The sequence below is a fragment of the Lonchura striata genome, chromosome 3 (assembly GCF_050655825.1).
Source record: "Lonchura striata isolate lonStrDom1 chromosome 3, ASM5065582v1, whole genome shotgun sequence".
Lineage (NCBI taxonomy): Eukaryota > Metazoa > Chordata > Aves > Passeriformes > Estrildidae > Lonchura > Lonchura striata.
Window position 1 is genome coordinate 49,174,256 of NC_140705.1, and position 16,216 is coordinate 49,190,471.

The 16,216-nt window shown below is 35.9% G+C and overlaps 1 protein-coding gene across 9 annotated transcripts in view; it reads right to left on the minus strand.

Annotated features, from left to right (window-relative positions):
* Nucleotides 1-2,027: 2,027 nt before the first annotated feature.
* Nucleotides 2,028-16,216, minus strand: part of FAM184A (family with sequence similarity 184 member A) — a 71,978-nt gene continuing 57,789 nt past the window's right edge. For 5 of the 9 annotated variants that reach the window (XM_077782253.2, XM_077782254.2, XM_085575080.1 and 2 more), the window contains 7 exons: nucleotides 16,002-16,129; nucleotides 13,676-13,860; nucleotides 13,043-13,189; nucleotides 10,058-10,175; nucleotides 9,276-9,380; nucleotides 5,489-5,691; nucleotides 2,028-3,793 (listed from right to left, as the gene is read on the minus strand). In XM_077782253.2, the coding sequence (XP_077638379.2) occupies nucleotides 3,712-3,793; nucleotides 5,489-5,691; nucleotides 9,276-9,380; nucleotides 10,058-10,175; nucleotides 13,043-13,189; nucleotides 13,676-13,860; nucleotides 16,002-16,129 (968 nt within the window). In that variant the 3' untranslated portion in view covers nucleotides 2,028-3,711. The remainder of the gene's footprint in view (nucleotides 3,794-5,488; nucleotides 5,692-9,275; nucleotides 9,381-10,057; nucleotides 10,176-13,042; nucleotides 13,190-13,675; nucleotides 13,861-16,001; nucleotides 16,130-16,216) is intronic. The other 4 variants (XM_085575082.1, XM_085575085.1, XM_085575083.1 and 1 more) reach the window with 4 other exon arrangements.

Consider the following 16,216-nt stretch of genomic DNA (forward strand, 5'->3'; position numbering starts at 1 on the left):
CTATCCTGGGAGTTCGGACTTTTAACCCTTCCTTGAGAAATGAAAGCTTTGTGAATTTTTCTTTCTCCTCCTCGGTTTGAAAGAGAGGAAGAGGGACACCTTGGACCCTGGGATGTTAGAAGGAGGAATTCTAGATGGGAGGGGGACAAGGAGTGGCTTTTGGCTGGACTTTTCTGTGTTGGCCACAAACTGAACCAATCTTCTCCTCCAAGAGAGACTGAATTTTGGGAGGATGCCAGTGAGCCAAGAGACCTGCTTCAGCTGGGAAAAGACAGAAGTGGAGTGAACAGAGGAAAAGTTAGGGGGTTTGTGGTGGTGCCCCCTGTCCTCAGAGAAGGAGATCTCTGTTCTTGGACCCTCGGCCCAGGGGAAAAAATGGGAAAATGGGGGGGACTGTGGTCCCAAAAAATGAAAAACTGAACTGTTGTTTTCTCCCCTCTTGGCAGGGCATCCTTGAAAGGAAAAATCCTAAAAGCAGTCTGTCCATCCATGCATTGGTGGTGAGAGCACTGTGCATGGAAAGGAGAAGGGTCACCATGGCAAACTTTTCTCCGGGCGGTGCCATGTGTGACATGGAAACACAGGATGTGGAGCTGTTTTCTTGGGGGGTCTGTGGCACAGGAGAGACTCCTCTCTCCCTTGATGGACTGAGTATCGATTGTTTGGAGGGTGGAAACCTGATTGGGGTCCAGATTGTGTCTCACTGTGGTTTGTTGGAGTTGGGTGGTGGGAGGAGGAATGTTTTGCAAGGTTTTAATTTTGATCTTTGTGTGGTTTTTTTTTCCCTCCCTTTTTCCTTTTTTTCCTTTTGTAGGAGTAGCTTAATAAAGTTTTTTTCCCTGTTATTAAGCTTGGGCCTGCTTTGCTCTGTTCTTGATTCCACTTCACAGCATTCAATGGAGAGGTTACATTTTCATGGGGGCACTGGCATTGTGCCAGTGTCAAACCATGACAGGCCCTTTCAAAAAGCTGTGAGATTGCCTCTTCTGAAATGATGGTGTAAAATGGGGCAGGAAAAAGTAATTGTTTCAAACTAGTGGATAGAGACAGTGCTGGCAGTTACCACCCTAATAAACTCTCTTGTCCTGGGCTTGGAACACTTGCCTGGTTTGGCTCTGCTTTCCACTTGGAATAATGGCTTTCTTACATAAACCAGTATTACTATTTTTGCTTTCAGGTCCCTCCTGATAGTCCTGTGTGGTAGTGAAGACAAAGACTTAAAACTGCTCTTTTTTTTTTTCAGTTTGACAGAATACAGTGTGTGCCCTCAGTCTGGGTTTGTTCCAGGGGAGTACAGAACTGCCCATTAATATGGTGGTCAGGGTGGGGTACAGTGTGCAATTTGGACTCTGCCAGCAAGGCTGCACAAGAGCTGAGAAGGGCTTACAGATCCCACAGGTTAGGGAAAGGTTTAGACCAGGCAGCATGAATATGGTAGGATGTTCATGTGGCTGTAAAACTTGGGCTCCAGACTATGCCCTAAAGTGTGTCTATTGACAGCCAAGGCTGAGGCTGCCTATGAACTCATGTTTTAGCTTCTTCCAGAATACCAGGTACTGCAAAGATCAGGAACACAGTGGCATTGCCATCACACAAGTTCCTTAATCCCAAATGCCAGATACTGACTTCTTTTACAAATACATTTTACAGAGTTCTCAATGCCATTTGGTAGAAAATATAATTTTTCCTAATTTCTTCTGATTGTTTTTAGGCATTTTATTTTTGGTTGGTTTTGGGACTTTTTTCTGGCTTTTTTTTTTTTGGTTTGAGAAGACTGATAAAGCAGTGGTACAACTGCTGACTGTGGCAGACATAGTTACTGAGAGCTTCTTGACATTCAGATGCCTACTAGTAAAACTAGGCACACCTTTCATTGAATAGTTGAATGTAGGGATCATTATCTTTGTACTCCTGTTCAGTTATTCAATCCATATATGAAAATGCACAAATGAAGTTGAGGATGGGAGAAGGCATCTGATCCCTTGCAAAGCATGCAAGAAAAAATACACAACACTCACTTCAGAACATTGTAACAAAATGATCTAGTGAATTTTATTTTGGGTAACAGCCAAGAAATCTGACATTTTGCCCAATATGGCTTTCTTCTAAAATTAAAAAGTTGCATATACCTACAGTTGAGTCAACCAGCTACAGAAAATCTGATGTATACATTTTTAATCCATGGCAGCATCACCAGAATACAGCTTTCAGTGGTGTTTTCAAGGTGAATTATATGATAAAAGTTTTTAAATGTGCATTTAGAAGATTTTTATATAGTTTATATGAAAACATACAAATTTTTCTTTTATACATATAGTACATATAAAATTCATTGTAATTAGCAAGTATCTTCATCTGGGTCTTTACCTTTGTGCATACAGCAAAAAAAAGGATGCAGTTAGGGCTTTAGATGAGATATTAAAGTTCAAGACCTTTTTTATATGCTAACTAGAACCTTATTCAAATAACTCAAACATATTTTTTCCTGCTTTTAAAAGATAAGAGATTCAGCTTAAAAATACATTCATAAAACAAAGACAATATTCTCCCTGAGACTACCAGTGTGAGATAATTTGTGGTAATCTTTGAATGAAAAAATATAAAAAAGACAATAAGCTCTGGTTTTCTCTATGCTGCAACAAATTTCTTGAGCAACACTGACATCATAAAAGGTATAGATTGGGGAATCATGCTCACTAGCTGAAAAACAGTTTCATATATTAGTTTAAGAAGAAGAAAAATATTTAATACAGACAAGGGATGGAAACTAAGTTTTAATGAAAGACCTGTATCTTAGTATGTATTAATGGGAAAAAGTAGTGTAGTTGGTATTTGTTTATTTGTGGCTTCTTTTTTTTTTTTCATTTCAGACATTAATTTTATCCAAAGAAATACTGTATGTTCAAAATGTAGGTTCTTGATTTACACAGAGGTACCTAAAACAGTTTTCTAAATATTTCAAGCATTTGTTTTTGTTAATATACATAAAAGAAATATAGGACCTGTGGGAACAGTTTCTGCTTAAATTAAATGATAAAATATTTGATTATAACTAGATGGTGAAGTCTTATAAGCAATAGGTGAGGAGTCAACCCACCTCCCCAGTGAACAGCTCCTGGTTTGTGGCTTTTTTAATCTTCTGTCAGAATCCATTAGCTCTGAAGGCCAGCAGCTACACTAGCTTTATTTAGCATTTTTGATTTTAAATGTTAGCCAGAGAAGGCTTTTAAACTGCTACAAAGTAACAGAACTGGGATGCATTAAACATATCCCACCCAAATTGGATAGAGTGAGAGAGATATATTTTTCCTTGTACAGAGTTCAAGTTGTATTTATAGTAACCATGCAATTATGTTATCTGGGGGGGAAAGCCTTACCTGAAATCAAAGAAAACACATTTATAGGAAAAAGGGGGAAAAAGCATTATGTTTGTTCTACCAAAATTTATTATGTAGTAATTACAAAGTTTAAAGATTCTTCCATTTTAAATAAAAATAATAGTTATAATTACACATATTGTATAGTACCATGTCAGATGATTCCAACAAATATAACATGAAATACAGTGCAGTTTCAAATCAGAAAGACAAATACTTTCTCATTCACAGTGTTTGACAAATTACAGGAAAGCTTGTTCACATGAGGGTTTACTTAGGGTCATGCTCTTATAAACAGTCCACATCACGCTGTGCCACAAAAACAAATCATCTCTCAGAATGTAAAGTATCGGGCAAACCACTCCTGGCGTTGGGGGTCTGGTGAAGCCACTGGTGAGGCATCAGTCTGAGGAGGGCTAAATTCACAAAAAGAAAAAAAAGAAACAATTATCCTACAACTACATGAAAAGTACCATTTTAGGAGAAGAAAAAAAAAGATCACAGAATATTCAGTAAGGAACACAGTATGTTTTTCCATGGATTAATTATCAGTGTGTTTTAGGATGTGATTTAATGTCTCCCTATAGAATCTGTGATCATCCACTCCATTGGAGAGCATCAGCAGCACAAGTCAGTTCAGAAGCCACATCACAGGCTGGGCAAATAATATTCTGGAAAACATAATTTTAAATCTCATAAAGAGCTGTAGTTTTCAGGAAGAATAAAAAGTTTTCTTGGAAAAGCATGACTGTAGAAGGTCCTCTTTTAGCATCCTTTTCCTGTGGTAAAATTAATTTTGAAAAATATGATGCGAACATCATATTTGTAGACATGTGCTCACAAAAACTGGCTGGCAACTGAACAGAAATACACACTTTTGTAATAATACCCATGAGAAATATCACTTGCAATTGTTCATGCACACACTTAAAATATGCCAAGATACTAGAAAAAACAAACTGCTCTGCTGTAAAACAGCATTTGGCTCCTCTTTGAAAACTTAACATTCTCATAAAATCAACAGGAAAGAATAATTTAAATTTAATTACACAAATACCTTTATCAATAAAAATTGATAATAAAATAATTTTTTATAGGTTAATACACAGCACAAAGCAATTTGGAGTGAAAACTCCAGCATCACAGTCCATGGGGTCATGCACATGCATACCTGAGCATATTCATGCACATAACATGCACAGGAAAAAATAGCAACAGTACTTTTTTTTTTTTTTAAGGTTTTCTTGAAAAATATTGTTTTCCCTTATCTATTTAAGATTCTATCATTTGTTTCCCTTTATAATTAACAGTTGCCAGGTATATGATCTTTTGCATTAAACCAAAGAAGAGAGCAAACAACCAGCTGTGGAACCAGTAACTACACTTCGCTTCAAGTTGGCAACTTAGAGGTAAGAGATCAGCACCTACTAGATACAAAGTACAGCACTTCAGTGCATTTAATATGTGGGCATATCAAGATAAAATATTAAAATCCTGCCTCTAAAATGCCATTTTAAAGTTATTCAATTCAGTAGATTATTTTGTGACAGAATTACTTGAGACTTTAATGCTGGTTTTGATTACTGGAAGCCCAGCATTAAGCACCCAAGCCTGTACATTTCCTGTTGCTGTAGTAAGGTTACTCCTATGATACAATTTCATACAGGTGAGGAAAGAGGAAACACAAAACATTCACCTAGCACGGAAAGTAATTTTCTTACATAAAAATCATTATCATATATTACTAAATAAAAAAACCTTCGTGCTAGTATCAATCCCTAAATGAAAATCAGTAAATAACACAAACATCTAAAACAATTGTTCATTTATGTAAACAATTGGAAGCACATGAATTCTGTTAAGGTACTTATAAAGGTTTTCAAAGTTCAAGGCTTAGGATAAAGTGAGAGACTATGTCACATTTCAACAAGGTCTACAATAAAAAGGAGTACTATAAAGAGGTTATAATTATAATGTAAAAATTAAAAACGCTCTAAGAGTACTTGTACCTCTGAGCAAGTGGGATTCAGCTCAATAAGAATGCAAAATTTTCCAAAGTTAAGCAAAAAAAAAAAAAAAAGAAAAAAAAAGATTGGTGAGGCAGTGCTCACCTCAAAAACGTCTTGGGCTCTTTGGGTGGCATTGGCTGTGGTAGTGGTTTGCTGCTGCTGAACTCAATATCGTGGATGGGTGAGTTAGGAATGGGGTCCAGGCGGTTTGGATGTCCATTGCCCACCACTCCGCTAGATTCCAGAGCACTTAGATTGGGGACACTCACAAACCTGTTTGTTGATTTATCGTTCTTCTTCTTTTGCTGCATTAAAAATAACAAATGTAAGGAAGGCTTCTTGCACCGGGACAGATGAGGACATTGCTACTTTAGAAGTTTTATTGATGGCTGGTTTGGAGGTTTTTTTGAAGGAGAGGAATTGGGACAAATTGGGCTCTTTTTCTGATTGTAGTTTTCTCTTTGCTTTGACCTGAACACCCCAAATTATCACAGAAAAATCGAATTTCTAATCAAAATTATTAAGTTATTATGATTTAGTGTATCACATGAGTATATGATCTTTCAATATAACATTTGGGTTATATTGAAACATTGGTTCTATGTAAAAATGTATTGGTTCTCTTTAAACATTGGAGATTGACAATCTTGTGGAAAATTTCCTTTCAGTCTGTTTAACCTTTCATGTTTACTTAAATCTTTTTTTCATATCCGTGAAACAGCTCTGCTATTAAATGCAATTAATTGATGAAATTTAAATGATAAAAAATAATGGGTCTCTCCAACACATTTCACTCCATCACTGAGGCACATTCTGGTAACTGGACCATGAAATCTAGAAAAGCATCTACACTCCTTTCACAACATTTACACCCTTTCAGTCAGCAAAGCATTATAGCAATACAGCTGAAGAGAAAAATATTACTGTACAAAAGTCCAGTTTCTTGCACAAAGAAAAGGCCTGGCTTTGATGCTAATACACTTCTAGACACCAGATGGCACAACAGAACATGGTTATTTTTTTTTACAATACTCTCTGTACCTTGCTTGATAGTATTTCAAGAGAAGACTCAAAATATTTCAAGCGAGGACTCAAAATATTTAGGCAATCTATTTTTATATCACTCTTCTACATTCTAGAACACATCATACAAGGGAGTTAGTAATTCTCTCTGTTTTTATAGATATTTTAATGCAGAAGGATGTTTCAAATAATTCTATTGCTTTTCTTTTAAATGTCTGTCTGACAGGACATATTTTCTAACTTCTACCACGTTTTTCATGTCCACAATAAAATACTAAAATTCAAAGTGCCTTATTTCCAAAAACAGGAGGTTTTGACATACCCACAGCGATAAAAAAATCCCTTGCTCAAAAATACAATTAATTATGTATTACTTAAATATATAATAAATCTTTTTTTTCAATTACTTATATGCAACCCTAAAAAGCAGCTAGAAGAAAAACCCCTTAAGGGCTTATTAACTATACACATATGAACTAAATAAAGAGAAAGACAAGTAGACTCTCATGTTGTTTCTATGTCATACTTTCTAGCAGAATTCCACCTGAAACAGGAGAGATGTTCTATGTGAGGGTGGGCACGAGTTCAGCTGGAGACAGAGTCCTATTGTTTGTTTGCACTTTCTTTTCTTAGGCTCTCTGCTAGCTTTGATTTCAGTGCCTGACCTCTCCAGTGTTAGCAAATGCAAATGATACTAATTGCAGACATATGCTTGTGGGTGTTTGTCAATACACAATTAAAATACCCTGACAATTTAACAGAAAGCTCTAATAGAAAAAAGTGGGTTTTTAAGCATCACAGTAAATGATCATCAGCTACAAAGGATTAAACTATGCTTGTCCCATACATGTCTGCTGTAGTAGCTGAAGAAACAAGAAATAAGAAGAAATAGTTTGGTGAAAGTAACCAACTGTATGTAAAATACACTTGCAGGACAATATCTGTAATTAAAACAATGTGTTAAACAAACTGTAGTTAAATCTGTGCACTCTACAGGTGGCTCACTTCTGGAAAATGTATGTTATCCACATAGAAAAATACCACAATTTATATAATATTCTCTATGAAACAATCTGTGCTTCTGAAGCAGTCAAATCTGGAGAGAAAACTGTGTGTATTGTTTCCATGAAATTCATGCAAAGTATTAAGAAACTTTAGATGTAAGAATGTAATACTATACTAAACAGATACATTGCAGAAATTAGAGAAGCTCTAATACATACTGTGATGGCTGCAATTTTGCATTAATATGCAAAGCCTGTAGTAACTCATAACTTCTTTTTTTTTTTTACAAAAAAAGAAAAAAGAATGAGATTTTCAGTTTCCTTGTAATTCATTCTCCAATAACACAGTATGTGCTTTGACAAAATAAAATAACAAAGTCCACAATCATGAAATGAAAGATCAGAATGTTCTGGCATACAAGACACTTCTAAAGTCTAAACATTTTAAGTGATAGAAGCATATTATAAAAATACATGAATTATCACTGTGGAAATCTGATGCTGAAGTACTTTTCCCAAACACTTCAGATTTCACACAAAACATAACATTATATACTAAATGGCTACATTTTACATCTTTATAAATAGGTGGTTCAGACAGACTTCCAACATTTTCAAACAATCACTGAAATTGTATCTGGAAGTCCTAGTATTGTGTCTAATGGGGCTAAACTAATTTCTTTTATGCAGTTAGCATAAAAGTTAGGCATCCAGATAAGCTCAGGAGAGCTGCTGGGCTTGTGAAAATCATAGGAGAATACTGACATTTTGCAGTAGAGTTTGTGCAGAAGTGTGAAAGATGCTGATCTGATGTGAAACTGCAGTAAGGCTGGCTAAAAAACATAGCCTGATCACAAATAATTGAGCCATTCTTCCTTTTAAATAACTTGAGCCTGAACCTTGATCATTGAAGCTCTTGAGCATCTGAGCTGCTCAGGTTGTGCTCCTTGGGTTTTAGCCTCTGCTTCCAACTTCTTCTGTCTCTACAGCTGGCACAAATCCCTTCCCCTTCCATGCAAGTGAAATAACCTATGCGTTATCACAAGGAGGAAGGAAATGTCAGAGGGCTCACTCCTGAAGTGGTGCAAAGGAATAGTCTATTCACATTCCTCAAGAAGGAGTGCTGCTGGCTTTTGAGGTCACAGAAAAGCTACTATGCCTCTGTGTACAGTAGCCTTCCCTGGCTGCTGTTCAGCGGGATGGAGAGAACTGGCAAAGGTTGCTGCTGAAGGGCTTTCACTTTCATAGATGGTGACAGTAACTGAGAAGGCTAGAGACTGACTTCAGTCTCTTGCAGCCTCCACTGTCCACAGTGGTTTGCCATTCCACTTCTCCAGTCTTACTCTATGTCTTTCCCCCATCAGACTCATTCCATACCTTTCTCACAGGCTTCGCTTTTTACCCTTATTCCCTTCCTTTTACTGTCCCCTCTCCCTGTGTTTCTAATGCTCTTCCATTAGTCCTAAGTGTCCTTGTGATTTCAATAATAACCAAGAAAAATTACAAAATTAAAGCCAGTTAGGGGTGTCACTGCTCTCTGTTGCATGATACAGTTCTGCCCTCTATTGCCTGTCACTTTTTCATTTTAAATTTGCTATTTTGTGATAAGGACCTGTGTTTTATGTCACACATGTTAAGCACACCAGGGCAACAGCATCAGTGGATCTTTCATCAACACAAAAGAAACAAACCTACACAAAAATAAGTAGACAAATGGAGAACTATGTTCCTTGTTTTGAACATGTCTGATAAGTGATTTATGTAGAGATGCAGGCACACACACATAGACAAGTATCTTTTCTTTTTACTGTATCTTTAGATTTCCTTTTCTGTACTTTAGCAATGAAGTCCATGGAACATACCTTCACCAATGGATTAATAACACCAACATTAGGGCTTGCATTACACATTTTGTTGTAGTTAGTCTCCCTGTTTACTAGTTCCAGCTGATAGAACTTTTTGTCCTCCTAAAAAGAATAACAAATAGAAACTCCTTTTTATGCATTTTCAATCAGTTAGTGGTCAAGTCTGCCTGTTCTCAAAAAAATGTATGTTTACATTTTAGAATAAACTGATCATTCTAAAAATAGCATTTCATGTTTATATCTTATTATATGGAATGATCTAAATAATTTCTGTTTATGCAGTTCCATGGTCCTGAGAGTGAGCACAGCCTAATGGATTATGTATTGTAGAAGACTCAGTATAGTTAAATTCTGATATTTACTCAATTCTGATTTCCCCATTTCTTCTTGCTTCTTAATTGGCATCTAATCAGACTAACCCCAGTCAAGGTGTTCTGCTCTGAATTTGGGAAGTTGAGTGGGTCCGGATCTTGGTCTAAGAAACCTCACAGAAGAAATTATTTCTTATATGGCTTACATGGCTGCCTTGTCCCAGGATTGGAGGCAGGAGACATCTGATAAAGTATGAACCAAAATACTTCTTGTAGTAATGTATTATGCTTGATTTTAGGAAACGCTCTGTATCTAATTAGTATGACTATTATGAGTCATTGAAAACAGAGGAGTAATGTGTCAAATAATATGAATAACATGCTAGCAGGATTGGTTCTTTAAACACTGACTCAGATTAACTTTTGTATTTGTCAAGATATTACACCAAGAGAGCATAGAAGTCTTACAATCAATTTCTTTATGAGTTGGTCCCGCTCTGCAATTAGGTCTTTCAGTTCTGAGATAAGCTGCAAGTCTTCTGGTCTTGATTCTCTGTTTTTATATTTTTCTTCCATTTCTTCTAAACTTTATAGAAAAGAAGAATATCCCCTTTAGCCGATCCAGTGTAAAATAATGAGTGAATAGTCACATTTTTGCTAAGTACAAAAGAGAGTTCAGGGAGTAAAAGCAGAGGATAACTTTCTTACCACCTTGAAGGAAATTAATTTCTATGTTCTCCTTTGACTTTAGATAGTTAAGAAACAAAAGAAACAAAAGAAACAAAAGAAACAAAAAACCCCCAATAACTGGAACTTTTTCTCCAGCAACTAATAATCTAGGTAACATTCCAAAAACTTAACATCCTTCCTGTGCATGCACTACTGCATTTTTGAAAAGGGCCACTTGTAAGTCAGGCTAAAAATAAAGCATTCAAAACCACAGCATCTTCCTCAGTTCATGTGGAACATACTGGAACAGAAGATACCCAAGAATATTGAAGACTACTAGGTAACTAACTCCTCTCCACAAAAGCTACTTAGTACCATTAGAGATGAAATACAGGAATGAGCTGCAAAACAAAAGCAGTAACATTTGGATATTAGGACATCTAATGTAACAACTGATAAACATTTGAAAAAAAAAATCTAAGAGGAAATTTGAAATGCCTTGTGGGAAAGCATTAAAGGAGAGAAGTGAAATAAGCCAACTGAGAGAGGAATTGTACAAATAATTGCATAAATATTCCCTTTTACTTAAAGAACAAGTTTTGAAGACATGACAGTTTCAAATTATTTTGTCTCCTTTAAACTAATAGCATGCTCACGATGCTAAATACAATTTCAAAGGAAAGTACTAACATACGTCTCTCGTATATTCAGCCCTCATGCAGATTAGTCAACCAAGTATCAGAACAGATTCAGGAAATTGAACAAACTTAGTGAAAAAGAAAGAAAATAAGTCCCAAACTCTGAGAAAAATCTATGAATTAAATTGAATCTAAATCAGGTCAAGCCTAATTCCACAAGAATTAAACAAACTGTAGACACCTGGAAGCAGACCTAATTTTTCACTTCAGATAAATATTTTCTCTTCAAAAGCAACTATGAGATTTTAGTTTGATTTGCAACTGAGAAAACAGTTACTATTAAATTATATTGATACTTTTATAACTTTCAAAAAGCCTGTACATATTCTGAGGAGATTATATAATGTAATTACATAAAACAATATGAATGAGAACAACATGATTGTTTTTACTTGCAGAGAAGGCATTTGACTCAGCAGAACAGAAATAGCCTCAGATGACTTAATTTTTATGCACACTTTTTATGCTGGGTTAAGCTATTGTACACAGATCCCCAGAGTATAGTAGATAGTTACACACAGCTGTCATTTTATTTTCAGGTATTTCAGAGAACTGGAGTTTTTTTCTGTTTCAAATAGATAATTTGTAATTCAAAGACTTTAATTGTAGAGCCTAATTAAGGACACCCACTCTCAATTATTCCAAGACATATTCTCCATTTCAAAAACATTCATGAGGCCATGGTTTAGGTGAGGCTGAACCTGGGAAGAGTTACTTGAGAAACTGCTGCATAAAACTTCTCTGGGTTGTTGGGGGCAGGGGGTGTTTTTGGGTTTTGTTCTTGCTTTGGTTTTGGGGCTTTTTTTTTGGTTGGTTTTATTTGTTTGGTTTGGTTTCGGTTTTTTAAATTTGTTTGCTTTTCTACATAGTTTCCTCTTTGGACAGCTTCTTGCTTCAGTGTAAATAGAGAAATAACACACTGAAAGCCAGGTCAGGGCACCCTGGATTTTAGGCCAGTGGCTGCTTCCTCAAAGCTCTAAATTGAGCAAGAGCGAGGAGTAGAAAACCAGCTAAATTCAGAAAATTCCTTGACACGGAGAAACAACTTAATGCAGAAAACATTCAGGGTAAACAGTTCCAAAACAGTTCTGGTGGCTGCTCATAGGCCTGTTTCTCATGCAAGATAAATACAGTAAAGAGTAAGTAGCTTACACCTAATTTACTGAATGGCAGGGTACCATATTTATCAGGGCATAAGAGCATGCATATAGACAATTACAAGGGGGTGAAAACTAGAATTTTATAACCATTTTATTTGAAGACAATTTCTGAGGGCTCATTATACAGAAAAAGCTAGATGCATTTTGACTTTACTGTCCATTTGTAACTAATACTTTTTTGGAAAAGCTTCCTATCAAAAACTTAGAACCAATTTCTTCTCACTACCATAAATCTCCCATGCTGCAAATACAAATCCCTTAGAGACAACTTTGTGGCAGGAAGCCTTCAATGTGCTAAAACCTGAGCCAGAAACTGTGACCAAATGGGTAAGAGACAGAGAATGAAGGATGTGGAAGGCAGGAAAACTGGTTTGTGACACACTATTACATCACTTCTGCCACCATTAGGTAGTCTAATCCCTGGTGGCATTTTGATTCAGACAAACTTTTAAGCCTTCTGTTATTGTATCCTCATACAATCCATTTCAGACACTAATTTTCCTTTATGCTACCAAACCTGAAAATGTTTGCATCAATCATGCTACAATCTCACTTCTTAGTAGTAGTAAATACTGTATTGTTTATAAACTTGTTGAAAAAATTCTTGCGTTCTCAAGAAAGTTGTATTACAGTTTGAGAAATAAATTACTTGAAATAATGTTTCCTCCAGTTTTCTAGGAACTGCACAGATTTAATCTTTCCTACCTGAATTTTTTTGGTCTCAAACCCTTACCAACTTACCTCACTACATTCCCCTAAAAATTATAAAACTGTGTTGCTTAAAGAATGCAAGATTAGCCCCCATATTTTATTGAGGTATTTGTACTTTGGCATCTCTATAGTATCTTCAGGAATTTACGGACACCAGAATAAACTATTCACTCAAGCGCAGCTACATACAATTCTTTTAATGCAACAAAACTTACGAAATTTGTAAAGCTGAATTAATTTCCTTGAGCAGCTCTTGGGTCTTATTAAAATCTGCCAGCATGCTTTGTTTCTCTCTGATGTGATCTGCTGTCAAGACATCCAGCTCTTTCTCATGTTTCTTGCTTAAATCTTGCTCATGCATCCTGTTTAATTTAGTTTTTGTTAAAAAAAGAGTTATTCTAAAATCAGACTTTTTTGTTCATCATGATTTTCTGCCATGGTTCTAATGGCTCTTACATAACATCAGACAACACAGAAGGAATTACTGATTCATCAAAGCCTACTACTTACTGTTCTCCAATCTTCTAGCTTATTTCATGGAAAATGCATCTCCTTTAATGCTTTTTAAAATAAACAAACATAATGAATTTGGAAAAAACCACCAAAAATCAATACTTGAGTGAACTGCTACTAAAATATGCCAAAATGTGTCACTGAAATGTCACTTAACTGCACAGCATAGTCACTAATTTTACCAGTAAAGGGCATAGCTTTACTAAAGAAGACTAAATGATATGAAACATGACTTGATTAAGAGGATAAATTTAAAATCGCCAATGGTTATTTTTTTAAAGTAAAATGGTAAGTGAAACAATACAGGTTTGAATTTAGAGTGGAAAAATTCATACCTGATTTGTTGGTTGGATTCACTGTGTATTCTAAGAATTTCTTTCCCTTTAAACTCTAATTCCTTCGTCAATGCACTTATATTTTCATGAAGGTGCAGAATCTCTTTGTCAAGTTCAGCTATATGATGGTCTCGGTGTCTCAGTTCATCTTGTAGATCTGATATTCTGCACAAAAATTCTTTTTCCTATGATGTAAGTAAAAGCAGCAAAAAATATTTTAGATAGACTTGCTTCTCAGCAGTAATGCCTACAATACTTGCTTTTGGAAGAAAACAGCTGAGCAGAATTTTCCATCCAATAGACAATTTTTTCAGTTTTTGATGCTGACACAAACTATAATCAAAGCAAAGAGCTTTTTTATTGTGTACAAGTACAAAGAAAGAAGAAATCGAATGCATGTAATAAATTATTTCCACTTGCAAGAAGAGTTAAAACCCATGATTGTTACTGCCTGTTAAAATTGTCACATTTTCCTTTTGCCCACACACACGAGGAAAAGAAAAAAACAGGTATCAATAAGATTCAGGGGCTGGGCTTTTCACTTTCTCTGCCTCAACAGCATACAATCCAGAGAAACATTTTTCTCCCTTACAGCCCCATTCAATGGGAGAAAATTGCTCAAGATGTATGCCCTGTACAAACAAAAACTGATTCTGAAGTCTCCTATCTTACAAATATATACATATGTCATAAATATCTTACAGCAGAATATGTGTTAAATAGTTTATGTTGTATTTATATTGTGTCCAATAAATCAAGTCTTTTTTTGCATAAGAAATTCCAATGAAGTTAATATCTGGGAAACCCAGCTGGAGCCCATTCCAATGGCTTTGATAATGAGCCTCCTTGATTTAGAAATGTCTGTAATGAAAACATTTTTTCAGAATTTTCTATTTCCATCTATTCCACTTCTTACAGTTTCACAGTATTTAATGACCATATAGGTCACACAGAGAAAATCAGCAGATATTATAAAGTAATTTCATGTATAATTGTGTTTTGTGCCTTCATGCCTCCAGGAAATACAAATATATCTTAGTGCACAGATTTCATAGGACATCTTTAAGAGCAAACAATTAAAAATAACTATATATCTCCCTATATAAAAACTATGTTGAAGTTACAATAAAAAGCAGAGAAAAAATTTACATCTACATATATAAATATATTTCAAAAAGTAGCAATATAATCATCCTGATCAGATCACTCTCCATCTCATTCAATCCTGATCCTGTGAACTGATGAGCAGTCTAACACAGGAAACCTCAGTAACTGCTTATCCCTCAGTAAAACCAAAGTTTGCATTTAGCAGATCATTATACTGAGGCAAAAAGTACACCCCGTTTGGTTGGATCAAACACCGGCTCTTGTAATTTAAATTTTTCTTCTGACGTCTCATTTAGGTGTCTGACTCTGGGCTTAAACAACTCATGACTGAAACTATATCCTCCTAAATCCTGCACTAAAGCACCTTGTTTTTGCCTCTGGCACCCACACTGTTAAACCAGGAAGGAATTGCTAAAAAAGGGCTCATCTTTGACTGTCTCTGTTTCTGTGTAAAGGCTATGTATAATAAACCCTGTTTCCTCTGTTACTACATTTCTAAATCGACTCCTCCTCCTTGGTGCTGGAGTATCAGTAAATCAATCTTGAAAAGCCTATTATATAGGCAAATAAAGAGGTAATTTTCCGGTCCTCTTATTTCTGGGAGTCTGGCTTTCAATAGAACTTAAACTCTGAATTTTTAGCTACTAGCAGAAAAACTGATTGTGTATAAAATGAAAAATGAAAGATAAAAGGTGAATTAATCACTTTGCTACTGAAAGCAAAGGTAGTTCGTACTGGCTTTGGGGGCTTGGTTTTGGTGTTTTTTTTGTGTACTTTTTTTCTTCAGTTTGAAGCAATCCTTTCATTATAAGCAACCACTTCTTTTGCCATATCTCTTAGGCTTCAAAGAGAAGCAGCTTTTTCCTTCCTGCTGGCAGCTGAGAATGAATACGATTTTGCAAAAATGGGCACTTGCCTCCCATGGCAAGCCAAGGTGCTCCGAGGTGGCTGTGCAGTTCTGAGAGGAAACTACCTGTGAGCCTTTTCTAGGCTTTGAACAAGGTTTGTAGAAGGCAGAAAAAGCTAAGGAAGGAAGTTCATGAAACTGGTAGGAACACATTAGCTGGATGGTTGGTGCTGGATGATTGGATGTTGGTGCTGGATGATTTTGAAGGATTACATGTTTATTGTTTGTTGACAACCGTTCTTGCCTTCAGCAAAGGGAAAAATGAATATTCATAATGCCATTTTACAGCCAGATCCCAGCCATGCCTCCTACCTGTCGCCTGCCGAGTTCTATGCTTCTTTCAAGCTCCATTTTGGCAGCTACTAGTTCTTGTTGATGGTTGTGCCTCAGCTGGTCAATTGCTGCTGCGTGTTGGTGGTTGAGCTCTGAGCGCAAGGAAGCTGGTTACCATGAACAAAGAAAAAAGTTTAATTTGGACGTGTTGCTGTTAATTAACAGCAACAGTCCAGATCCATCTAGTATTGCTG